A 27,157-nucleotide genomic window follows, 5' to 3' on the forward strand; every position below is an offset into this window, starting at 1 on the left:
ATGTGCCATCACTGAGGGGTGAGATGCGGCTGCAGAGTATCTGCACAGCCTATCCCCGCCCTGTTACACTGACACCTGCTGAGCTTTGGGAGGTGTGTCCCAGCTGGGATTAGGACTCACAACCTTCTAGCCTACAGGATGCATCTCCCAGGAAGTGCTGCTCATTTAATTTAATTTCTGATTTATATTCTGCCTTTCCTGGCTAGTCAGCCATTTCAAAGCAGATTGCATTCAGGTACCATGGGTATTTCCTTGTCCCCTGAGAGCTTACAAATTATACATATTATAGGAAAATTGGTTCTTACCTGCTAATTTTCGTTCCTGTAGTACCACGGATCAGTCCAGACAGCGGGTTGTGTCCCCTGTCCAGCAGATGGAACCAGTGAAAAAAATAACTGAAAGGTATACCATATATGGGCATAGCTCACCCTGCGCTCCTCAGTATAAACATTTACAAAGCAGAAAAAGAAATCGAATAAGGTCAATCAAGTAACAATTCAACAGTAATAACATAACGCCAATTTGGAACAGTGTTATACATAGCTCTTAACAATTGTGAAAGTAACATCCGGTGCCTTATAAATCCTTTATTTAATACTTCTGTAGGATAAAAAAAGGCATTTACCAGCACTGCAAAAGGAAAAAGACTACGCGCGGACTGAAAAAGTAGACCGGGAGGGAGTCTGGACTGATCCGTGGTACTACAGGAATGAAAATTAGCAGGTAAGAACCAATTTTCCTTTCCCTGTATGTACCCGGATCAGTCCAAACAACGGGATGTACCAAAGCTTCCCTAGTTACGGTGGGACCGACAAAGTCCCGCTCGGAGAACCTGACTGCTGAAGGAACCAAAAATAGGTGCCTGAACGTCGAGACGATAATGCCGAGCAAACGTATGTAAGGATTTCCAAGTGGCTGCTCTGCAAATTTTTTGCAGGGAAACCAGCTGACTCGCCGCCCAAGAAGTAGCTTGCGAGCGCAACGAATGGGCCTTTAGACCCTCTGGAACCGGCCAGCCCCGGCAGAGATATGCGGACGCAATAGCTTCCTTTAGCCAGCAAGCTATAGTAGCTTTAGAGGCCTTCTGCCCCTTATGAAGGCCGCTCCATAAAACAAAGAGATGATCGGAAACTCTGAAATCATTAGTGACCTGTAAGTAGTGCAAGAGAACTCGCTTAACATCCAAACTATGTAAATCACCACTAGTCGAGCTAGCAATATCCTCCTGAGCAAAGGCAGGGAGCTCCACTGACTGATTGACATGAAAGGAGGAGACTACCTTTGGCAGGAAAGAGGGAACCATCTTTAAAGAGACCCCCGAATCCGAGAACCTCAAGAAGGGTTCTCTACAGGATAAAGCTTGCAGTTCAGATACCCTCCGAACCGAACAAATAGCCACCAGGAACACTGTCTTACGCGTGAGGTCTTTGAGCGTGGACCGACGTAGAGGTTCAAAAGGCGCCTCGCAGAGAACCCAAAGGACCAGGTTAAGACTCCAAGACGGGTATGTATGCCGGATGGGCGGATTCAAATGCTTAGTCCCCTTAAGAAAATGCACCACATCCAGATGGGATGTCACCGCATAACCGTCTAATTTCCCCAAAAGAGAGCCAAGAGCCGAGACTTGAACACATGAGGAGTTGAAAGACAAGCCCTTGGAGAGACCATTCTGGAGAAAGGAGAGAACTAGAGAGACCGAGGCCCTGCGCATCGAAACCCCAAGTTCCGCATACATGTTATCAAACACTCTCCAAACCCGAACATATGCCAGCGACGTAGAGGTTTTATGAGTCCGCAACAGCGTGGAGATGACTTCCTCCTTATAGCCTCTCTTTCTTAGATGCCTCCATTCAAAAGCCAGGCTGCTAGACAAAAGCGATCCGCCTGCTCAAAAAATATGGGACCTTGTCAGAGGAGATTGTGGAGGTGAACGAGTCGAAGAGGGCCACCGACACAAGATTCATGAGGTCCATGAACCACGATCTGCGAGGCCACTCTGGCGTGATGAGAATTACTGGCCCGTTGTGAACCTCTATCCTTCGGAGTACCTTTCCCACCAGAGGCCATGGGGGAAATACATAGAGGAGGACATCGCTGGGCCAGGGCAGGACCAGAGCATCCACGCCCTTCTGCGCCTGAAGAACCTGAGAGCTTTTGTGTTTCTCAAGGTGACCATCAAGTCCAGGTGGAGAACCCCCCACTTGTGTACGACTAGGTCCATCGCCTCTTCTGACAATTCCCACTCTCCAGGGTCGAGATACTGACGACTGAGGAAGTCGGACTGAACATTCTCCTTCCCCGCAATGTGTGAGGCCGCCAGGTGTTCCAAGTGACACTCCGCCCAATCGAACAGCTTGCTGGCCTCCAGGGCCAACGTAAGAAAGTAGATGCCGAAGAATGTCTTTTTCAATATCTTTATTGGATGGAGACGTATGAAAACAATAAAATCACCCGACTCAGGCCGAGTTTCGCCACATCCGAGTGGCTGCCTCAGGGGCTTGCAAATAACTGTCAAATTCGTGGCAAATTGGAAATTATTCGCAGGAAATTGGAAATTTATCCTATCGGTTCTTGAACATGAACCGCGGCACTGACATATCTTAATGAAGAACAAGTAGTTCATACACTTTTGTTGGCTCCATATACTGAATGGTGCCTCATACGTTTATGCCGCCGGTTAGTGTGTACCGTCTCCACTCAAGTTGAGAAAAAGTGCTGCCGGTTGAGTGGAGACGGTACACACTAACCGGCGGCATAAACGTATGAGGCACCATTCAGTATATGGAGCCAACAAAAGTGTATGAACTACTTGTTCTTCATTAAGATATGTCAGTGCCGCGGTTCATGTTCAAGAACCGATAGGATAAATTTCCAATTTCCTGCGAATAATTTCCAATTTGCCACGAATTTGACAGTTATTTGCAAGCCCCTGAGGCAGCCACTCGGATGTGGCGAAACTCGTCCTGAGTCGGGTGATTTTATTGTTTTCATACATCTCCATCCAATAAAGATATTGAAAAAGACATTCTTTGGCATCTACTTTCTTACGTTTGCTCACGGCTTTTCTAGATTGCCTACCTTGTTGCTTTTTGGCCTCCAGGGCCACCAGGCGACTCCTGGTGCCCCCCTGGCGATTGATATAAGCCACCATCGTTGCATTCTCTGAGAGGACTCTCACCACCTTGTGGCAAAGCAAGGGAAGGAAGAACTTGAGAGCCAGACAGACCACCTGGGCCTCCAGATGGTTGATGTGCCAATTGGACTGGACTGTGGACCACCGGCCCCGAGTCAATAGAAACTGAAGCACCACCCCCCAGCCGAAGAGGCTGGCATCCGTCGTCACAATCATCCACTGGGGAGTCTCCAGGGGCATTCCCTTCGAGAGGTGGTTGAGAGAGAGCCACCACCGTATGCTGACGACAGTAGATTCGGGAAGTGGTAGAATTGCCCGAAAATCCTCCAAAACCAGCTTCCAACGGACAAGCAAAGCTTTCTACAAGGGTTGCATATGCACAAACGCCCAGGGAATCAAATCTATGGTGGAGGCCATGGAGCCCAGTGCTTGAAGGTAATCCCAGGCCGTGGGCTGCAAGAGAGATACGAGAAGCTGTACCTGATTCATGAGCTTGAGTGCCCTGGCTTTGGGTAGGGAGACCTTGGATTCGTGGGTGTCGAAGCGAGCTCCCAAAAATTCCAGAACTTGAGAAGGTTTGAGGTTGCTCTTGGAGTGGTTGACTATCCATCCAAGGGAGGTAAGCAGCGATACGACACGGCTCACTGCTGTCACATGGAGCTCCATCGACTTTGCCCGGATAAGCCTGTCATCCAGGTAGGAATGGACTAGGACTCCTTCTTGCCGAAGAAAAGCCACTACTACCACCATCACCTTGGTGGATGTGCGAGGAGCGGTGGCCAATCCGAACGGGAGAGCCTGAAACTGCAGGTGCCAGCCCAGAATTTCGAAGCGAAGGTACCTTTGGTGCTCCTTGCGAATAGGGATGTGCAGGTAAGCCTCCATGAGGTCGAGAGATGCCAGAAACTCGCCAGAGCGAACCGCCATTATGACCGCCTGCAGTGTTTCCATTCAAAAATGGGGAACCTTGAGAGCCCGATTGACCCACTTGAGGTCTAGGATCGGTCAGAAAGAGCCGTCCTTCTTGGGCACGATGAAGTAAATGGAATACTGGCAGGATCCTTGTTCGTTTGGAGAAACAGGAATTTTGGCCCCTAGCTCCAAGAGTCTGTCAGTAGTACTACTTCTGTCAAGGGTTTGACACACTGCAGGCCTTTTCCGAGTGCCGCAAGGAAATATCAGGTGGCGGTCCAGAAGGTCTCGAGCAAATTCTAAAGCGTAACCGTTTCTGATCACATCCAGGACCCATTGATCCGTAGTAATTTTGGCCCATTCCCCGAGAAAAAGGGACAGACATCCACCTAAGACAGGAACGGAGGAATGGGCCTTCTGCATCTCATTGTGAGGACTTGGCACCAGATCCTTGGGGCTTTCCATCTCTGAACGGCCTACATCCCCGAAAGGAATGAGACCATGCCTGAGATCTGGAGGGGGTATTCCACTGAAAAGACCCACACGGCTTGTTGTACCTGCGCTGACCTCTGAAACAAGAGTGCAAAGGAAAAAAGGAATTGGACTGTTTAGGGCAGTCCTCAGGCAGCTTATGAACCTTGTTGTCTCCCAAGGATTTAATAAGCTGTTCCAGGTCCTCCCCAAAAAGCAACTTACTCTTAAAGGGAAGAGAGCCCAACTGCGACTTAGAAGAGGAATCCGCCGCCCAGTTACGTAGCCAGAGAAGTCACCTAGCAGAGACCGCTGCTCTTGCCTGCACCTGAAGGAGATCATAAAGGGCATCAGCGCCATACACAATCGCCCCTTTGAGCCGCTCTGCTTGTTCGGCCTCTGCAGCCAGGAGGTTCTGGGTGCTGAGTAATTGTTGAACCCACCAAGAAGGGCATGTATGCCGGACGGGCGGGTTCAAAAGCTTAGCCCCCTTAAGAAAACGCACCACATCCAGATGGGATGCCACAGCGTGGACCCCTAAGGACAGCACCTCGAAGATTTGCTTGAGGTATAGCTCCAACTTGTGGTCTTAAAGATCTTTTAAAGCCATCGACCCCCACCACTGGGATGGAAGTGCGTTTGGTGACCGCGGACACCGAAGCATCAACCTTGGGGACTTTAAGCATGTCGAGGGCTGGATCTGGCAGGGGATACAGCTTATCCATTGCCCTGCCCACCCGGAGGCCAGAATTAGGGGATTCTCATTCCCGGAGTAGGAGCTGCATAAGCACAGGATGAAACGGGAAGGTATGAGGCGGAGCCTGTAAGCCAGCTAGGACCAGATCCACGGTGTGGGAAGTGGATGCACTGGCAGAAGAGGAGGGACTGGTGGTATCTTCCGGTGGGACTTCAATCCCTAGTTCATCCAGAACAAAGGGAATAAGCAGATCCAGCTCCTCGCGTTTAAATAACCGCAGGACCCGTGGGTCATCTCCTTCTACAGATGGATTCACAAGCAGCAGATCCAGATATGAATCAGAATCTGGCAAAGGAGCAGGCTGCAGAGGGTGAAGAGTATCTGAGCCCCCAGGTACAGTGCGGCCCCTAGTAGCCCCCTGCAGGTCTGGTGGGCCAGAGCCCTGGCTACCGACCAAATGAGGACTCTTAGCCATGGGAGGGCCCAGAATGGGATCCCCCTGTGCCTCCAAGCTGGCCAAAAAAGACCTGTGTAGAAGAAGCATGAACTCTGTGGAAAAACCATGGTAAGGCTTGTCAGGTACCTGTGGGGGAGGGGCCCCTTGAGAATCAAAATTTGTAATAGGGGGGCCCACGGAGCTTAAGTCAGGTGGAGAGTGTAATAAATCGGGCTCCCCTCCCCCCTGAGGCTATGAAACTGCTTTGAGTTCCGGACACAAAATGGCTGCCGTTCCCGTGATTTTCTGAGGGAGGGCCAGCCTAGACGCACGCTTAGCGACCCGACCCCGGGTCATCGACTTAGAAGCAGTCCCGGAGGGTCCTTCCCCTCCGGGTAAGCAGAAAGAGCAGAGCCCTTCGCGGGAGAGCCGCGAAGCAGGCTCCCCACAGGCGAGGCAGAGAGGTGACCTCGGCATCGGGTGGCAAGAAATCAGCTGAGCTGAAAAAAATAGTGAAGCGCAGGAGCCGGCAAAACAGCTGTGAGGCGCTTAAATCCCTGCCAGTCGGCGTATCAGCTGCATAAATAGACTTTTTCCCTCTGCTTCAGATTAAACCAAGCAGAAATACTATCTCCTTTAATCCCCTTTGTTTTTTCTTTTTAACTTTGTTGAACTTTCACCACAACAGAGGAATGGCAATGTCTCTGCATGGGGACCTGAGGTAAGAACATCTCAGGGGAGACCAAAACAATAAGGGGGAGTGACTGGACCACCAGTATCACCCCTGTGCAGGGAAATTGTTATGGCTACCGAGAATTGGAATCCTAAACTGAATAATCAAGGGGAAATCCCCCCCTAGGACTCCTTAAGAGCTAGGAGACAGTACTGTCTCCTGTAAATTTAAAAACTCTGTTCCAACCTTTTTTTTAAAATATTTTAATACTTGCTTGACCCAATGTAGGAGAAGAAAACACTGAAATATCTCTGAGAGGAACCGTAGGTTCGTCTGACTGCATCTGCTGGAACCAGAGAAATACTGAGGAGCACAGGGTGAGCTATGCCCATATATGGTATGCCTTTCAGTTACTTTTTTCTCTGGTTCCATCTGCTGGACAGGGTACACAACCCGCTGTCTGGACACGTACAGGGAATATAAGTTTGTACCAGTGGCGTAGCCACGGGTGGGCCTGGGTGGGCAGGTGCCCACCCAACTTAGACCCAGGCCCACCCAACTGGCACCGGAACTGCAAGGCTGTCGCGGGATCCCATCCCCGCGACAGCGAACAAGAGAACCCACGCCTCGCGCGCCATAACGGCACACATGGGGCAGCGCTGCTGCGGCCGTATGGCCAACCGGTCTTCCTGTTCGGGGGGGGGGAGCGGAAGCGCCGCGGGCAGCTTCCGCTTCCTCCCCCCAATGCAGGAAGATCAGCTGCCTCTCCTGCTGCCACCCGTTCTCCTGCTATCTTCGGACCAAACGGCCCGCCGAACTTCCTGTTTGGGGGAGCGGAAGCGCTGCGCACAGCTTCCGCTTTTTCCCCCAGAGCAGGAAGATCAGCTGCCTCTCCTGCTGCCACCGGCCTCCTGCTATCTTCGGGCGTTGGGCCGTATGGTCCGCCGATCTTCCTGCTTGGGGGGGGGGAGGGAGGAAGCGGACGTTGTGCGCTGCGCTTCCGCTCCCCCCACCCCCACCCCCGACAGGAAGTTCGACAGGAAGTTCGGCGGGCAGTACAGCCCGACGCCCGAAGATAGCAGGAGTCCGGTGGCAGCAGGAGAGGCAGCTGATCTTCCTGCTCTGGGGGAGAAAGCGGAAGCTGTGCACGTGCTTGAATGTGTATGTGTAGATGAGAATGGGAGTGTGTGTGTGGGTGAAAACTGGAGCCTGGGTGTGTATGTGGGTGAGAATGGAAGCTTGAATATGTGGGTGAATGGGAGCTCGTATGTGTGGTTGAGAATGGGAGCCTGGGTTTGTGGGTGGATGAGAATGGGAGCTTGAATGTGTGTATATATGGGTGAGAATGAGAGCCTGGGTTTGTGTGGGTGGGTGAGAATGGAAGCTTGAATATGTGGATAAGAATGGGTGCTTGAATGTGTGTATGTGTGGGTGAGAATAGTACCTTAAATGTGTATATGTATGGATGAGAATGGGAGCTTGAATATGTGTGGGTGAGACTGGGAGCATGGGTTTGTGGGTGAGAATGGGAGTCTGGGTTTATGTGTGTGGGTGAGAATGGGTGCCTGGATGTGCGTCTGTGTGTGCATAAGAATATAAGCCTGGGGAGGGGTGAGAAAGTGAGAACTTGAATTTGAGCTTGGGGGGGGGGGGGAGAGCATATGAGAGTGAGAGCTTGAGTGTGTGAGAGGGAGTCTGTGAGAGAAAGCGTGTATGTGTGTGTGTGTGTGTGGGGAAGGGAAGAAGACAGTAATAGAAGAAAGACACTGAAAAGGAATTAGGAAATGAGCTATAAGGGAAAAAATGGGACAAAGAGACCAGGACCAACTGATTAGAAAAATACAAAGATCAGACAACAAAGGTAAAAATATATATCTATATTTTGAGATGTTAGCAGTTTAAATATAAGCAACAAAACCGCTCTCTCAAAATTTATGGACAGGTAGGAGCCGTGTATAAAATCGTAATAATAAGAAGGCTAAAGTACCACAAATCACCGTGAATTATGTTTGTATCATTAAGTAAACCTCATACTTAGGCGTAGATGTGAATGCTATGCTGCATAATTTGGCATTATTTATCAGTAAAAAAACAACTAGTAGACCTGCATGCCTACAGCCCACCCATGTTAACCTTGTGCCCACCCAAAAAATCAATTCTGGCTACGCCACTGGTTTGTACCTTAAGCAATGGAGGGTGAAGTGATTTGTCCAAGCTCATAAGGAGAGTCAGTGGGATTTGAACCCTGGCTTCCCTGGTTCTCAGCCTGCTGCATAACCCATAGGCCACTCCTCCACTTCACTCTTCCTTTCTCAGCTGTTCTTGTTTAGAACGAGCTAATTATAACAGGGTGTATAAAATCACAGGTTTAAAAATTCCCCAAAACACAAGCAACTAGAAACAAGCCAACCTCTTATTTCTTCTCCAATTTTCAACTCCCTTGTCTCTGGATTAAAATCTTATGAAACCCCTGCTATTTGAAGCCCTTCTTTCATCATGGAGATGAGTGAATCAGGAATGCTGCTGTGCTGTTTGTTATCAACAACCTGCATTCGCACCTGCCCAGTGTACCCAAGGTCTGAATACAACATTATCAACAGAGATACTGTGTCCTCAGTGAACTGAGATGTTAAAAGTAAGAGGGGGAAGCCAGTCTAATTATGAAGCAGCACAAGTTGCAAATGTAATCTTTGGAAATAGGTTTGCTGATGGCTGAATAATTTTAACCTGTTGCAGGAACAAACTGAAGGACTCTGATTAGGCAGATTTTAGGGAGTATTTTTGCTTGCAACTTACTGTAGCATGTACAAAGACTAAGAAGCACTGTGACTCTGAGCCACAGGAAGAATTGAACCCCAGCACTCACAGATTTCATGTGAGAAGTGTCCTCGCCATACTGGTCCCCGAGCTCAGGCGGTAGGGTGGTGGTCTTGGTGGTTCTGGGAAGCCTTACACTCACAGGCTGTAGGGGTTTCATCACAGTTTTGGTGGCTCTGGGCTCTGGTTCTTTCCTCATTATCTTTACCGATGCCATTGCCAAATTATGTGTTTCTGCTGTTACCTCTGTCCCATTCCCCCCAGATTCCTGGGCTGAAATCTTCAATTCATAGCTGAAAAAACAAGACTCAGCAATTAATTATCTCCTTTGTGTTAAAACCCTGCCTTTTGGTGGTGATGCCAATGCTCCAGCAAACAGCCTGGGTGATGTGCCAGAATGCCACTCCAGCAGTGCTAATCCTTCCTGGGCACTTCTTCCTTTCGCCCTGTGGCTGTGGTGTGAGGGATAAAATGGCTAAGTGAATCATTTCCTTCTTAAGAATCTCTGCCCGAGGTCACTATTTTCCCTGCTTGTCTTCTTATTCCAGACAGTGCTCTCTTATAGGACACAAGCACAGGCAGCCATGCAGAGAGACCCACTCAAGAACACATGCAGAGAGACAGACTCAGGCTGGCACCATGCCAGCACATGACAGGTAGGTGAAAAACATAGCTGCGTCTTCCTGAGCCATGGTGACACAATACCAGCATAGCGTGGAAACACATTTTTTTTGGTCTTGCATAACTGAGCACCCTATCTTAACACATTGTACTCTGCAAAATAATAGGAACAATTTCTGGTTTCATCAAGAAAGTCTGATTATACGCAACTCCCTGAGTCAGATTATGAGAATAATATCACACATCTGCCATCTCTGAATCTCTCCCATATCTTCCCCAGCTACCATCTCATTCTTCATAATACTGATTTCCTGAATCGAAATGTATAATATCACTTGACAAAGGTTCTTTTTAAATGAAGTGATAAATGTCACTTTCGAAAAGATTAAACTTTTTGGTTCCTTTTCTGTGGCTGCTCCTACTGCAGTCAATGGTTAAAATAATTTTTTTTTCATAAGTTTAGTTACTGCAGTGTGAATTTGAAAAAAGGATCCCAAATCAGTAAATAAAATAATAAATAAATAAAAATAAATAAAATCTCTTCAGCTGATACTAGTCATCCAGCATAATGGCCATCGTTTAAGACCTCTGCCAAGGAAAGAACATCGTGAACTTTGCAACCCAAATGCTCTGTGCACTGAGTCTGTAAAAGAGTGAGTTTAATGTCCTACTTTCTATTGTGTTTTGTCACTGGAAAGCCTCTTAAATATATTTTTTCACAGGCATTATTAAGGCTAAGTCTGCCTGATCACAAACTATCTCCCCAACTAGTGATACTAAATTAAACACTCATGTCATTGCTCTCTCCTAAAATACAATTTGGTAAATTAAAGGATTGATGGAAGAGCCTACAGAGACAGGTGACATGTTCTCCTCTCAGACTCTAAAGGCAAAAGTACAGAGCACTCCTGAGAATAACAGTCACCAAACAGGGAATAGTTTCTTGTCCTAGAATCATTAGCAGGTAAAGATCCCCAGATCTAGTCCATTCTCCCTTGTCCTGCAATGCCACAGACCCCTCCATAATCTCTGCCTTTACTTTCTCTCTGTGTTTGGCTTTCACCAGTTTGAATCCTGATAAAATCTTTGCCAACTTTCTGCAAGCACAGAAATAAAAGATTAGCAAATAAAACTTTAAAAAATATATAAAGTGATGCCTTTCTTTTGGACTATCTTTACACTGTACTATCCTAAGAGAAACATGGGGGTAACCTGCACGGCAGATACTACTGCCATAAGAAGCTTACTGGGCAGACTTGATGGACCTTTTGGTCCTTTCCTGCCCTCCTTACTGTGTTACATTTATTGACTAGCATTTCAGAGGTAAAGCTCTCCTCTTCAGGTCAGAATTCAAAACAGGGTAGCCAAACTACTTCACCTTTCTGTAAGAAAATGCTTACTTCAGGTTAAGTCCTATTAATTAACCTTATTCCTATTATTCTCCTTGAAAGTTGTCCCCCTCCAGGTTCTATTAAAATGAGAATTGGTTACTTCATTAGAAATTAATTTTCTGGAATTGTTAAATTTGATATGAAACTATTTCAATCTAATGTAATGTAACACGTTTCCTTTATAACTTTTGTGATACAATTGTATTAGAAAAGTGATAAATAAAGAATTAAAAAAAAAAAAAAAGAAAGAAAACGCTTACAGAAAGGTGAAGTAGAGCCGAGTGAACAATATCTTGAATCAGGGGCTTTATAGTTATGGGTCAGCTTGGGCAGATTTTGCATAAATCTCCCCGGATCTGCTGGGGAGATCTGTCAGATTTTTACCAGCAGATGTGGGGGAAATTCACATGAAATTTGAAAGGCTCGATCCCGGCGTTTCAGCCACACTGATGCCGTGTAGGGAACTGTGAAGGAAGCCAGAACAGGCTCTGTGTCTAACGCAGGATAGAGAAGGATGAGATCCAGGCAGGCTGAGGACTGGAAGGCACCCCCCCCCCCGCGATGGTGGTCTGTAATGAATCCAGAGAAGGCGCTATGCCTAACCTGCGTTAGAGGAGGATGAGTCAGGCAGATCAAGAACAAGATCTGCAAATACCTACAGTACCTGAATGTAACTACCCTTCGGCTACCACAGGCCGATTCAGTAAAATGCGCAGGAGAACTGGCTCTCCGTGGCAAGCGCCCGCTCTCCCGATGCACGCCCAGGCCTCTCTCCTGGGCGAGCGATTCTGTATGCAAATGAGGGCCTGTGGTAAAAAGGAGGCACTAGGGACACTAGCGCATCCCTAGCCCTTCCTTATTGGCAGAAGCGGCGGCTGTCAACGGGTTTGACAGCCGACGCTTAATTTTACCAGCGTCGGTTGTCGAACCCACTGACAGCCACGGGTTTGGAAAACGGACACTGGCAAAATTGAGCGTCTGTCTTCCAACCCGCAAGCCGCGGGCAGATTTTTTTTTTAAGATTTTTAATTTTTTTTTATTTTTGGGGCCTCAGACTTAATATCGCTATGATATTAAGTCGGAAGGTGTACAGAAAAGCTGCCGCATGGGAAAACTGCGCCAACCCCTAGGCCTATCCTCAGGCAAGCGAGGCACTTTAGTGTCTGCCAACTGCTTCACAATCTGATCCAATTCCTCTCCAAAAAAGAGACGACCTTTAAAGGGTAAAGACGCCAACTGAGCCTTAGAAGAAACATCCGCAGACCAGTTGCGGAGCCAGAGTAGCCAGCGCGCCGATACCGCCGACCTCATAATACGGGAGGATGTCCAGACAACATCGTCCAAAGCATCTGCTACAAACGCAATCGCCGATTCTAGCCAATCCGACTGAGCCAGTTGCGCATCCGTGAGGGTTTGCTCCTCCTGGGCACGCTGCACCCAGCATAAGCAGGCCCTCTGCATAAGGCTGGAACAAATAGCCGCGCGAAGACTCAGGGCCAAGACCTCAAAAATCCTTTTGAGTTGAATCTCAAGCTTGCGATCCTGAATGTCTTTCAGAGCCATGGCCCCCCGGAACCGGGATAGTTGTCTTCTTCGTAATGGCGGAGACCACGGCGTCTACTTTGGGCAGGGCAAACAACTGCAAGGTCTGTTCTGGCAAAGACCCCTCTTGTTGAAGTTTGTGCCGCTCTGAGCAATGGAGTATGCCGCCATGACAAAATAAAGATTTGACTCTATGGAATTTGAAGTGTGGGACTGATTAAATATTACTGCATTCCCTTGGATGATTGAAAGTATAAAGCTTAGCCATAGCCCTACCAACTCTCAGGCCCGAGTCTGGAGAATTCCATTCCTGATCCACCACCGTCTGAACGCACTCATGGTACGGAAACCCGGCCGAGGGATGCCTCGTGCTCCGCAACACTGGATCTGCCCCACCCTTGCAAGATCCATCGGGTGAAGCCTGGAGCCCCAGCTCCTCCAAAACCTGAGGAAGGAGTGGCGAAAGTTCGTCCCTGTGGAACAACCTGAGAATCTTGGGATCATCCCCCTCTGCTGCCAGGACCCTCCAAATCATCATCATCCTGATCCACTGAATCCGGGTCCGCTGCCTGAACACCAGGCAGTGATGTCCCTGGGCCGGCGGAATCCCCCTGTGGGGTCGCAATGGGTAAACGCACCCTTCTCGTGGGCGCCGCACCGCCCCCTGACTCTCCACCCCCCCTCCTCTGACCAAGCCAGGGGGGGCTGGTCTGTGAGCTGGGGGGGGGGGTCCGGTCTGGGACACGCCAGTCTCCGGTAGCAGAGGAGGGGGCTGCAAACCCCCTCCGCCAGGCACAGTCCCTTCATACTCTGCTAAAAAAGCTTTGTGCATCAAAAGCACAAACTCCAAGGAAAAAGGGGCTGGATCCCTCCCACTATCCGATGGAGGCAAAAAAGGTGCCCCCTGGGACCCCACTGGTGCCCCCGTCCCTCAATAGGACCCGGGAGCACCGGGAAAAGCACTGGAGGGGTCTCTTCTCCCAGCTGTGAAAACATGGGCTCTACCGCTGGGGGATCCAAGATGGCCACCGTTCCAGCGGTTGCCGCGCCGGAATGCCTCATGGCCACTGCCGAGCCCTGAGCCATCGGGGAAGGGGGTAGGGAGAGCTCTCCTACATTTCGCCAGCCTAGGGAGCTCCGAGGGACCCTCTCCCCCAATATGCACGCCGTGCAAAGACCACAGCCATTCAGCCGCACCGGCATTGATCCGCATGCCCGACAGGCCACCCCCCTCACCATCACGGCGCAAGCAGCCCGAGTAGCAGGAAAACAAAAATGAAAAAAAACCCGCTGAACAAAACCCCGAGAAAAAGCTCTTAAACCGTCGGAGGAGGGCCGGCGGGGGGGGGGGGGGGGGGGGGGGGTAAGGAGAGCCGACGCAATCTGTCCTACCTGCTCCTGCTGCTAACTCCGCTTTATTATTATTATTAATTATTTTTTTTACAGAAACTTTACTGCTCTGAAAGCAGCCTCACTACAGGTTTCCCTCCTAGCACTGAAGAGTGCTGCCCAGCTCAGTTCAGCTAAGTAATTAAAAAGGAGGGAAAGTGAGGAAAAAAAATCAAATTTTGGAGCCAACACGTGACAGGGAGTGATCCAGGCCACCGGATGTGCACCTCACCGTTTCTTGGGGCGTGGGCATACTAAAGGGTCACTGACCCCCAGCTCCCCCCCACCCCCTCAACCAAACTGGGTAGGGGCTACTCCAAGCAACACCGACCCCCTGGGAGGCAGGCTCAACTTAGAATTAAGAAATAAAAAACCCCAAAAGAAATACTGGACCAACTGCAGGATTCAAGCATCAGTCTACTGCTGGAGACAGAGAAATACTGAGGAACTACAGGGGGCATCAGGATATAAAGCAGTGTCAGTTTCTCTTTCTCTGTCTCCGCCTGCTGGCACAGATGTATGAACCCAGGAGTCTGGACTGATCCGGTACGTACAAGGAACTTCCCCTGATGAAGCCATGTATGGAGAAACAAGGGCCTCTTGTAGGGTGATACTGGTGCCTCATTGTGCATTGAAAGAAGCCATACAGTGGTTTGAAGTAGAGATGTGAATCGTGTCCTCGATCGTCTTAACGATCGATTTCGGCTGGGAGGGGGAGGGAATCGTATCGTTGCCGTTTGGGTGTTTAGAATATCGTGAAAATCATTAAAATCGTGAACCGGCACACTAAAACCCCCTAAAACCCACCCCCGACCCTTTAAATTAAATCCCCCACCCCCAAATGCCTTAAATTACCCTAGAATCCAGCGGCGGTCCATAGCTAAATCGGGGAAGGGGGAGGGCAGGAAAACCGGCACACTAAATCCCCCTAAAACCCACCCCCGACCCTTTAAATTAAATCCCCCCCTCCCGAACCCCCCCCCCAAATGCCTTAAAGTACCCTGGGGTCCAGCGGCGGTCCGAAACGGGCTCCTGCTGTTGAAGCGTGTTGTCTTCAGCCGGCGCCATTTTGCAAAATGGCCGCCGCAAAATGGCGGCGGCCATAGACCAACACGATTCGACCGCAGGAGGTCGCTTCCGGACCCCCGCTGGACTTTTGGCAAGTCTTGTGGGGGTCAGGAGGCCCCCCCAAGCTGGCCAAAAGTCTCTGGGGGTCCAGCGGGCGTCCGGGAGCGATCTCCTGCCGCGAATCGTTTTCTGTACGGATAATGGCGCCGGCCATACGCGTATGGCCGGCGCCATTTTCCGCACGGAAAATGGCGCCGGCAGGAGATCGACTGCAGGAGGTCGTTCAGCGAGGGTTCCGGACCTCCGCTGAACGACCTCCTGCAGTCGATCTCCTGCCGGCGCCATTTTCCATACGGAAAATGGCGCCGGCCATACGCGTATGGCCGGCGCCATTATCCGTACGGAAAACGATTCGCGGCAGGAGATCGCTCCCGGACGCCCGCTGGACCCCCAAAGACTTTTGGCCAGCTTGGGGGGGCCTCCTGACCCCCACAAGACTTGCCAAAAGTCCAGCGGGGGTCCGGAAGCGACCTCCTGCGGTCGAATCGTGTTGGTCTATGGCCGCCGCCATTTTGCGGTGGCCATTTTGCAAAATGGCGCCGGCTGAAGACAACACGCTTCAACAGCAGGAGCCCGTTTCGGACCGCCGCTGGACCCCAGGGTACTTTAAGGCATTTGGGGGGGGATTTAATTTAAAGGGTCGGGGGGTGGGTTTTAGGGGGATTTAGTGTGCCGGTTTTCCTGCCCTCCCCCTTCCCCCGATTTAGCTATGGACCGCCGCTGGATCCTAGGGTAATTTAAGGCATTTGGGGGGTGGGGGATTTAATTTAAAGGGTCGGGGGTGGGTTTTAGGGGGTTTTAGTGTGCCGGTTTTCCTGCCCTCCCCCTTCCCCCGATTTACGATTTTTTGACGATAAATCGGGGGAATTGGTATTGTATCGTGGCCCTAACGATTTTTGACGATTTAAAATATATCGGATGATATTTTAAATCGTCAAAAAACGATTCACATCCCTAGTTTGAAGTTAACAGAAGAAGAAATTGAGAGGAGTGTGGGTATGTCAACATTCTTGTACAAGTTATGGCTACACAACAGAGGAAAATGTGTTAGGAATTAATACACTATTGTGAAACTTCAGTCTATTTGAGGCAATAATCAGTTTCATGGATTAGCATTAACAGAGGAGGATGCCAATTTATTTATTTTATTATATTTATATACCAACATTTGAACTAAGATATCACATCGGTTTACATTCAGGTACTGTAGGTATTTCTCTTTCCCCTGAGGGCTTACAGTCTAAGTTTTGTACCTGAGGCAATGGAGGATAAAGTAAGGTCACAAGGGGCTACAGCTGAACTTGAACGCTGGTTCGTAGCCCACTGCTCTAACCACTAGGCTATTCCTCCTCCTCGTTAAAAGGGTTCGGTAAACCAAATGCAATGAACCTTTAGCATGTTTTCAGGTTTGCTAAGCTGTTCAGCAAACATATCTGTGCTCCTGAAGGCACCTCTCTCCGGTGGCGCTTACAGCCTCATTCTAACTGGTTTACAACAATAGAAAAAAAAAAAAATCCGTGGTCTCAGCAGAGGAAAGGGCTGGAATATTTCCCTTAAATTGGTCCCACTCCGCTCAGTGCCTTTATGGCTTTGGACCCTTTTCCTCCTCCCATCCTAACTTGTCACCTTTTCTTTCACACAGTTATTTATGTATGTATGTATGTATGTATGTGCTTTTATGTACCGTTGTGTGGAACTGGCCTTCACAACGGCTTACAGTAGGGCTAACAATACATAAAACATTATGCAGGTGAACTGACAATACATAGGGACGTCTAACAAGAGACGAAACCAAATAACGTTTAACAGTATTTAAACAAGTTTAACAACATTAATAGTGTTTGATTGACTCTGAGTGCCCTGGTCTCGATTCCTCCCTTCTATATCTGGCAAGGTCTTTTTTTTTTTTAAATAGGAAGCCCTTCATGATAGGGACTGACAAACCCCGGGGACTCTCTTTCTTCTTTGGCTCCTGGGGTTGAATTTTTTTTTTATTTTTTTTTGTAATTCAAATTCTCTTCCATTTCTATTTTCCTTACATATGGCCGGCCCTACGTATGTGATGGTTCCTGACCTTTCATGGACTTTGCCTGGCTGTGCACTACGGAAATCCGTTCATAACTACACTTGTGGACTGGCAGACATAAGCAGGTCTAGCGAGTACAGAGGAACTCGGGCACTTGCTCACGCTCACGTGCGTCTTCATCTCTTAGCAGTCCGCGCTCTCTCTCTGCTTGGGTTCTGCTGAGTGACCCCGGAAGATGCTTACCTGAGCAAGGTTCGGTCCAGCATCCCATCCTGGTAGCTAACAAGCAGCAGCAGCAGCAGCAGCACGGTGAGAAGCAGCAGAGCCCCCCACCTCAGCCTCTGGGCTCGCACCCTGCAAGAAAGCCTCATCCTACCCCCCTCCCTCCGCTGCCGGCGTCGCGCGGGCTCCTGAGCCCCGCAGCCTCCCCCCGCTGGCTTCGCTCACGCACTTTCCTGCCCGCGCTGACCCGGCACCTGCGCCCGTCTTCAGTTTCAGAAGTTATGTGCAGCTGCACCTGCCAGCCTCGGATCCCTCCCACAGCCCGCTCCGTATCGCCAGGGTCCGGGGCACGCCTCCGTAAAGCTGCACTTAACAACAACTGACCTCTCTGACAGGAGAGCTCAGGCCGCAAAGGTCTTCCCGCCCAAGACGACAGGCAAGACCCTTCATCTCGGGCGGGACTGGAGCAAGGTGCCTGCTGGGCTGGGACCCCCCCGAGCCCACTTTTGTAGGGGGGAGGGCGGGCCGCCCTTAAAACTAGGTTGCACGAGGGGGAAGCAAATTTTCCCCGTCTCCTCAATGTGCCTATAATTTAAAGTAAATGAAGGAAAATGTATCAGATATTGAAAATAAACATTTTACTGTAGAGTGTTTTCATTGCAGCTCACTGCTAGGAAGTTTATTTTAAAGCAAAGGGTAAGCATAGGGCTGTGACCCTGCCTTTTCAAAAACTTCATTTGAAATTGAATTTTTCCCTTTATGTCTATCTTTACATTAGCTCAGAGCAATCCTCAGCGCTTTCTCATTTTTTTTGGCTCAAAACACCCCTTGCAACTATTATCAAAGCAAGCTACCATTCACCCCATAACTTTCCACTCATGACCAGAGAGCAAGGACTTAAAACTAAACATATTACAATTTTCACAACATTGTTCATCAAACTACTCATCCCAGTAAGTTGTTTTCAGTCTTTAGGTCTTTTCTTTTTTTTAAATGTGTGTGCTTTCTACTCCGCACCTCCTTTGTGCTTTCTTTTTTTTAAAGCAGGTTTAATATAGAAACATAGAAACATAGAAATGACGGCAGAAGAAGACCAAATGGCCCATCTAGTCTGCCCAGCAAGCTTCACACATATTTTCTCTCATACTTATCTGTTTCTCTTAGCTCTTGGTTCTATTTCCCTTCCATCCCCACCTTTAATGTAGAGAGCAGTGATGGAGCTGCATCCAAGTGAAATATCTAGCTTGATTAGTTTGGGGTAGTAGCCGCCGCAATAAGCAAGCTGCACCCATGCTTATTTGTTTTACCCAGACTATGTTATTAGCCCTTATTGGTTGTTTTTCTTCTCCCCTGCCATTGAAGCAGGGAGCTATGCTGGATATGCGTGACGTATAAGTCTTCTCCCATGCCGTTGAAGCAGAGAGCCATGCTGGATGTGCATCAAAAGTGAAGTATCAGGCCCATTTGGTTTGGGGTAGTAACCGCCGTAACAAGCCAGCTACTCCCCGCTTTGTGAGTGCGAACCCTCTTTTCTTCTCCCCTGCCGTTGAATCAGAGAACTATGCTGTATATGCATTGAAAGTGAAGTATCAGGCTTATTTGATTTGGGGTAGTAACCGCCGTAACAAGCCAGCTACTCCCCTCTTTGTGAGTGTGAATCCTTTTTTCCACATTTCCTCTTGCTGTTGAAGCTTAGAGCGATGTTGGAGTCACGCCTGTGTATGTTTATTTAATAAGGGTATTGACTCCAGGCAGTAGCCATCATTCTGGCGAGTCACCCACTCTTCATTGGCAGCCTCTTGACTTTATGGATCCACAGTGTTTATCCCACGCCCCTTTGAAGTCCTTCACAGTTCTGGTCTTCACCACATCCTCCGGAAGGGCATTCCAGGCATCCACCACCCTCTCCGTGAAGAAATACTTCCTGACATTGGTTCTGAATCTTCCTCCCTGGAGCTTCAAATCGTGACCCCTGGTTCTGCTGATTTTTTTCCTTAGGAAAAGGTTTGTCGTTGTCTTTTGATCATTAACACCTTTCAAGTATCTGAAAGTCTGTATCATATCACCTCTGCTCCTCCTTTCCTCCAGGGTTCTTCCTGTTTTGAAGATTTGCGGTAACAATTTTGTTCCCAAAAAGCTCGACTGTTGGAAACAGGATGCTGGGCTTGATGGACCCTTGGTCTGACCCAGTATGGCAATTTCTTATGTACTTATGACTAGCAGAGTGTTAGTTGCTCCCCGTGCCCCCATCCCTTTCAATCTTCTACATATTCTCAGTCTAAACCACAAAACTAATCTCAGTTCAGGCTCCAGAGCTTATTTTGTATTTTAGCAGAGAAGTTCAGTGACCTTTCCACAGGCACTGAGGCTGCAAGTGCTGGGGAAGGAGACCTTTAGCTGGTTGGTACATGGAGAGCCAGGGAAGTAAGGCATATGTCAACTCTCGTTTATCACAGCAATAAATGCTATTAACATAATATGGGCAGCCAGGACTGACGCTTCTGCCCAAGCCCGCCCCTTTACAATCAATAATTCACAAACTCAGATTTGGGAGTCAACAGGCCGCAGCTTTATTAAACACCCCGGAGCCGGAGCCATACAAATATATATAACCTTGAATTCCCCCATTTTCGCCCATCAGTCACAAGTCAGCAAGATGGGCAACCCAGGCTTATCCCAGCCTGCAAAACATGTAAACCCAGGCTGTCCCAGCCTGCCAGGGATGCTCCCCAGGCTATCCCAGCCTGTATGAAGTGCCCCCTTTTATCACGTCCCCACGACTCCTGCCACCATCAAGCAAGAAACCGAATAAACCGACCCCCACCACCATCCAGCAAGGAGTCGAATAAACCGACCCCTGCCACCATCCAGCAAGGAGCCGTACCAGCCACAACTGCACCCAGTTGTTTGGCTAGGGACCACTGACCTGCCCCCCGTCAGGTCAACCACCAGTTAACACAACATAACCCCCCACCAATCGGCTCGGACTACCCCCCCCCCCCCCCCCATAAGAGCTGTGACAACGATAAGGCCCCATACAACAAACAGTAACAACAAGGGCGGGCGGGTGGGATGCATCGCCAGATGCCCGGCCGAGAAGAGAGACTGACCTGGAGACGTCAGGTAATCCCTCTACTGGCTCCTCTCCTCCTCCCCGCCCCCCATCTAACCCCTCGGGAGCCAATCAGTTCCCTCCACGATGTGGTTCAAAGAACCACCCAATCCCAGCACGATACACGGGGGGGGGCGCCGGGTGACCATCCGGCCACCTAGAGGCTCCCCTCCCCCAGCAAGGCACCAGCCAGGCTTGCATCAGTGAGCCTGGTGCCATATTATCCTGGTCGGGCAGGCATGAAGCCTACCTGACCTCTCAAACATCCCAGGCACTGTCTTCAAATAGCAGGGACAGGCAGCAGTTTCCAGCCTTCTCGTGCTGTTTTGTCGATGGGAGAGTAGATTAACCAGGTTACTTGTAGCAACGGTGCAGGGTCTCTTAGAAGGAAATTTAATTTTTTGTCCAGAGATCCCTACACCTCAGCAGAGATTGTAGGCAACTAGGACTACCCCTGCAGCTTTCAAGTGCTTGGGGCTATGAAGATGGATCCAGTTTCCAACCTTGCGTTGCAACTGTGGATATGCAGCAAGGCTTCATGGCATGTGCTGCATGAAAGCCTTCATGAACTGACAAGCATCGCCCTCCACCCTCCCAATCCTAAATATCGGCCCACTGACCATGTGGTTCAGATTAGTCCACCAAATAAAGACAGAGTCCCCATGTTGTGTTTACACCCACAAGAGTTCAGCTATTTCACACCTGAGCCATTGCGTGGTGTCCTGCTCCCTGCACAATTTATTTATTATATACTGACATTTGATCTGAGATATCACATCAGTTTACGTTCGGGTACTGTAGGTATTTCCCTATCCCCAGAGGGCCATCCAGTGCTCCTACCATTTGACAGGGGCCGGCCAATGGCACGGATACCCTGTCACATGGTAAGGGCAAAGGGGCATCGGCGCCATTTTTTTTTAGAACAGCTGATGCCTAGGAATGGGAAATCTCTCCCCGAGGTCCCCCTGGATCTCTCCTCTCCCCGAGGCCCCCCTGGATCTCTCCCTGAGGCCCCCCTGGACCACCGGGTAATTTTAAAAGGTTTTGGGGGGGTCGGGAGGGTGGGGTCGATTTAAAGGGTTGGGTGGTTTGTTTTTTTTTAGCGGCGTGGGCCTCCCTAAAAAAAAGGGTCGGAAGGGTGGGGGAGGTTAAGGGGGGTTGATTTAAAGGGTTGGGTGGGTTTTTTTTTATTGGGCCATCGGCGCCATTTTAATTAGTGGCAACCAAAATGGTGCCGATGGCCCGAGAGCGGGAGATCGTGCCGGGACCCCCCCCCCCCCCCACTGGACCACCAGGTAATTTAACATTTTGGGGGGGTTCGGGAGGGTGGGGGAGGGTAAGGAATTGGTTTTAAAGGGTCGGGGTGGGTTTAGGGGTTGTTTTGGTGTGCCGGTTTTCCCGCCCTCCCCCAAATAATTCCCGTGCCCTATTTAACGATACAATACAAATGCCCCTGACAATAAATCGGGGGCATTTGTATTGTATCGTGCACTCTAATGATTTAGGACGATTTTAAAATTATCTGATGATAATTTTAATCGTTCAAAAACGATTCACATCCCTATGGGATACCCCAGCCCTGGGATTGAAAGTGTGTAAAGCCATGGACAAGCTATATCCTCTGCCAGACGATGCTTTAGAGCTGCTTTGAGTACCCAACGTAGATGCGGCAGTATGCGCTGTTACCAAGAAGACCACGATCCCGGTTACTGGAGCTACAGCACTCAAGGACCTGCAATACAGGAAGTTGGAGGTGCAACTTAAAAGGATTTTTGAGGTTTCAGCAGTGGGAGTGCAGGCGGCTATTTGCAGCAATTTCACCTTACGAGCGGGTCTCCACTGGATTCAGCAGTTGCAAGCTAACTCTGCCTTATCAGATGAAGAGGCGGCCCAGGCAGGTTGCCTGGAAGCTTTGGTGGCGTACAGCGCGGATGCACTACATGATCTACTGCACACATCGGCCAGATCCATGGTTTCAGCTGTCTCAGCTCGTAGGCTCCTCTTTTGAGAAACTGGTCGGTGGATGTCTCCTCCAAGTCACAACTAGGGTCTTTGCCCTTCAAAGACAAACTACTTTTCGGTAAAGACCTGGAAGATATGATCCAATCTCTAGGGGAGAATAAGATTTCTAATTTCTCCCTGCGGTTATGAAACCAAGTGAAGAGCAGTGCAGGACACTTTGCAATGACTTCTGCAACTAGGGGCCATCGTCTCAGTGCCTCGGGAGGCAAGAAGGAAAGGCTGTTACTCCATTTACTTCATAGTGCCAAAAAAAAAGGGATCCTTTCGGCTCATTCTGGATCTGGAAAAAGTAAATAGATGTCTCCGGGTCCCCCGGTTTCGCATGGAGAATCTCTGGTCAGTCATTGCCTCGGTGCGCAAGGGAGAGTTTCTAGCATCCTTAGACCTCACGAAAGCAGATCTTCATATAGGCATTCGGTCAGATCCCCAGAGGTTTCTTCAGTTTTCGGTACTGGATCAGCATTTTCAGTTTCAGGCTCTGCCCTTCAGTCTAGCCACAGCACCCAGGACGTTCACCAAGGTGATGGTGGTGGTGGCAATCCATCTCTGCAGGGAAAGGTTGCTGGTGCATCCTTACTTGGACGATTGGCTGATTTGTGCAAAATTGAAAGTGCTTGTACAGGAGGCGATTCAGAGAGTATTTCAGCTCCTGCAATTGCTGGGCTGGGCGGTCAATTTCACCAAGAGCCGACTGGAGCCCACTCAGTCATTGGAGTATTTGGGTGCTCTATTCGACACTCAGCAGGGTAGAGTTTTTCTTACCACGGAACGCATCTCCAAGCTGCAAGTCCAAGTAAGAGGTTTAATGCTCAAGCACCCACCCAGAGTCAGAGATTATTTACAGGTTCTCGGGTCGATTACTTCAACATTAGAACTTGTACCCTGGGCCTTTGCTCATATGAGGCCTTTACAGTCCGCCTTGCATTCCTGATGGAACCCAGTCTCCGAGCTTTTTCATCTACCTTTGCCGCTTATGGAGGCAGTGAGATCCAGTCTCGACTGGTGGTTGGTGACAGACAATTTAGTCCGAGGAATTCCCTTGGAAGTGCCCGACTGGACAGTGGTCACCACCGATGCCAATTTCTCTGGTTGGGGAGTGGTACACCAAGGGAAATCGGTACAAGGACTTTGGTCTCCCGTTGAATCTCTCTGGTTGATCAATCGACTGGAAACCAGGGCGGTATGGTTGGCATTGCAAGCATTCCATCCTCTCCTCCAGGGCAAGTCGGTCAGAATTCTCTCAGACGATGCGGCCATGGTGGCATACATCAATCGCCAAGGAGGAACCAGAAGTCAGCCGGTGGTGATGGAAGCTCAACAATTGATGAGCTGGGCAGAACAAAACTTGGTAAGCATAGCAGCGTCTCACATCGCTGGCGTGGACAACATGCAGGCAGACTTTATAAGTCATCACCGTCTCGATCCCGGAGAATGGGAATTGATGGATGCAGTTTTACAACTCATTTGCGACGCATGGGGCACACCAAGCATGGATCTCAGGTGACATTTCGGAATGCCAAAGCTCCACGGTTCTATGCTCGGCGGAGAGAGACAGGAGCAGAAGTGGTAGATGCCCTAGTGCTGCCTTGACCCACAGAGGTTCTTCTGTACATCTTTCCACCTTGGCCAGTGATTGGCAAAAAGTGCTCAGGCGGATAGAGATCCATCCAACGGAGGTCATCCTGGTAGCTCCAGAATGGCCAAGACGTCCCTGGTTCGTGGACCTTCTCAATCTTGCCGTGGAGGGCCTGCTGTGGTTTCCAGTTCTCCTGGACCTGCTGCATCAAGGGCCTGTTTGTTTGGAAGAAGTCGATCACTTCTGTCTAATGGCATGGCTTTTGAAATGCAGAGGTTAAGTCGCAAAGGCTGTTCTCCGGCTGTAGTAGCCATGCTCCTCCAATTGCGTAAGACTTCTACCAATCTCACATATGTTAGAGTATGGAAGGTTTTTGAGACTTGATGTCTGGACCGAGAGGTCACGCCTACCCGGTCTTTGGTGTCAGATATTCTGTGTTTTCTACAATCCGGTCTAACGGTTTGTCATGTAGTTCCCTCAGAGTGCAAGTGGCGGCACTTGGTTGTTTGCGTGGATCTGTCCAGGGCGTAGCGTTAGCCACACCTCCGGATGTAGTTCGTTTTCTTAAGGGAGCAAAACACTTGTGTCCTTCACTTCGGCATCCCTATCCGTCATGGACTCTGAATTTAGTCCTTACTGCTCTTTGTTCGGTGCCTTTTGAGCCCTTGAAGAGATCGACTCTAAAAGTTCTTACCTTGAAGGTGATTTTTCTGGTGGCCATTACATCGGCTCTAGGGTGTCAAAACTCCAGGCACTTTCATGTAGGGAACCCTTTTTGTGGATTTCAGATTCGGGAGTTTAAGGACGGCTCTGTCCTTCTTGCTAAAAGTGATTTCCTCTTTTCATGTCAACCAATCCGTTGATTTGCCAACCTTCACGGAGTTAGACTGTTCGGATCCTTTGGCTGGTTACTTGCAGAAACTTGATGTTCGCAGAGCTTTGCTGCGGTACCTAGAGGTTACCAATTAGTTTTGTGTGTCTGACCATCTCTTTGTGCTGTGGTGCGGTCCTAAACTAGGATAGCAGGCGTCCCAAACTACTATAGCTCGTTGGCTAAAAGAGGCTATTAGTTTGGCTTATCTCCTTCGGGGTAGATCCCTTCCTACGGGTCTGTGTGCTCACTCTACTCGTTCGCAAGCGGCGTCTTGGGCAGAGTGTCAGATGGTATCACCGCAGGAGATATGCAGGGCGGCTACGTGGAAATCCTTGCATACTTTTGCAAGACATTACAGACATGATGTTCAGGCTCCAGTTGTGGGAGGATTTGGAGAGGGAGTGCTTCGAGCGGGCCTCTCCAGATCCCATCCCAATTAAGGAAGCTCTGGTACATCCCAGGAGTCTTGACTGATCCGGGTACGTACAGGGAAAGGAAAATTAGTTTCTTACCTGATCATTTTCGTTCCTGTAGTACCACGGATCAGTCCAGAATCCCACCCATCTCAGACATGAGAAAAAGGGAGAGTCCGCTCAGTTCTTATAAATTATCTTATTTCAGATTGGCAGAGTTCTGAATTTTGTCCTCAAGTGGTTCTCAAGGTTCAGGTCCTGGGAGGGTCCAGTGGACCGGTTACATAGAAACATAGAAAATGACAGCAGAAGAAGACCAATCTGTCCATCCAGTCTGCCCAGCAAGCTTCACACTTCTATTTTCTCATACTTATCTGTTTCTCTTGGCTCTTATTAACCTTAGGTTCTATTTCCCTTTCACCCCCACCATTAATGTAGAGAGCTGTGATGGAGCTGCTTCCAAGTGAAATATTAAGTTTGATTAGTTTGGTAAGCGGCAGCATAGCTCTCTGCCATTGAAGCTGAGAGCAATGCTGGATATGCGTGAAGTATTAGTTTTTCTTCTCCCCTGTCATTGTAGCAGAGAGCTATACTGGATATGCATTGAAAGTGAAGTATGCCTTGAAAGTCACATTAACTATCATCTAATATTGAAATGCCTAATAATTGGTAATTGAATAAGCCTAATAATTGGTAATACCTATAGCCAATGTACCCATCCCTGTTTTTTTTGTTTTTTTTCTTTTTTTTAATTTGGAGATGGCAGCCCTCCATCCTTCCGCTCCGTGAAGGTGGAACACCAACCACTGGCCACTGGCATCCCACTCCGTGAATGCCTCTGTGGCTACTGCCGCTCCGTGCAGTGTTTTGCTGCCTCCTCTTTATACGCTTCCTCTAGACCTGATGGATCCACAGTGTTTATCCCACGCCCCTTTGAAGTCCTTCGCAGTTTTGGACTTCACCACTTACTCTGGAAGGGCATTCCAGGCATCCACCACTCTCTCCGTGAAGAAATACTTCCTGACATTGGTTCTTAGTCTTCTTCCTTGGAGCCTCAGCTCGTGACCTCTGGTTCTGCTGATTTTTTTCTGACGAAAAAGGTTTGTCGTTGTCTTTGGATCGTTAAAGTTTTTCAAGTATCTGAAAGTCTGAATCATATCACCCCTGCTCCTCCTTTCCTCCAGGGTGTACATATTTAGATTCTTCAATCTCTCCTCGTATGACATCCGATGAAGACCCTCCACCTTTCTGGTTGCCCTTCTCTGCACCGCTTCAACCTTGTCTCTGTCTCTTTGTAGATACGGTCTCCAGAACTGAACACAGTACTCCAGGTGCGAAGGACTTCAAAGGGGCGTGGGATAAACACTGTGGATCCATCAGGTCTAGAGGAAGCGTATAAAGAGGAGGCAGCAAAACACTGCACGGAGCGGCAGTAGCCACAGAGGCATTCACGGAGCGGGATGCCAGTGGCCAGTGGTTGGTGTTTGTTTCTTTTACTGTATATAGTTATAATGGTTTTGAGATTTGAGATTTGTGTATATAGTTATAATGGTTTTGAGATTTTGAGATTTCCATTCTGCTTTGACATTGAGTAATACTGCTGGACTGTAGGTGGCACCAGCCTATTTATAGGCGGAGTTTGTTTTGATAACTGCTCTGTCTCCATCTGCTAGAGGGAGTGCAAACCCAGGAGTGTGGACTG

At 49.1% G+C, this 27,157-nt stretch overlaps 1 protein-coding gene across 3 annotated transcripts in view; it reads right to left on the minus strand.

The window, feature by feature from the left end:
* The window catches only part of LOC115090298 (alpha-N-acetylgalactosaminide alpha-2,6-sialyltransferase 2-like), a 182,701-nt gene extending 164,880 nt beyond the window's left edge, over positions 1 to 17,821 (minus strand). The window contains exons 1-2 of one of the 3 annotated variants that reach the window (XM_029599212.1): positions 17,480 to 17,821; positions 9,189 to 9,432 (exon numbers count right to left, since the gene is read on the minus strand). In XM_029599212.1, coding sequence (XP_029455072.1) covers positions 9,189 to 9,432; positions 17,480 to 17,607 — 372 coding nt within the window. In that variant the 5' untranslated portion in view covers positions 17,608 to 17,821. Of the gene's footprint in view, positions 1 to 8,503; positions 8,564 to 9,188; positions 9,433 to 17,479 lie in introns of those variants that run through there. The other 2 variants (XM_029599214.1, XM_029599213.1) reach the window with 2 other exon arrangements.
* Between the last annotated feature and the right edge of the window lie 9,336 nt (positions 17,822 to 27,157).

Source organism: Rhinatrema bivittatum, chromosome 4 (genome assembly GCF_901001135.1).
Source record: "Rhinatrema bivittatum chromosome 4, aRhiBiv1.1, whole genome shotgun sequence".
NCBI classification, from domain to species: Eukaryota; Metazoa; Chordata; class Amphibia; order Gymnophiona; family Rhinatrematidae; genus Rhinatrema; species Rhinatrema bivittatum.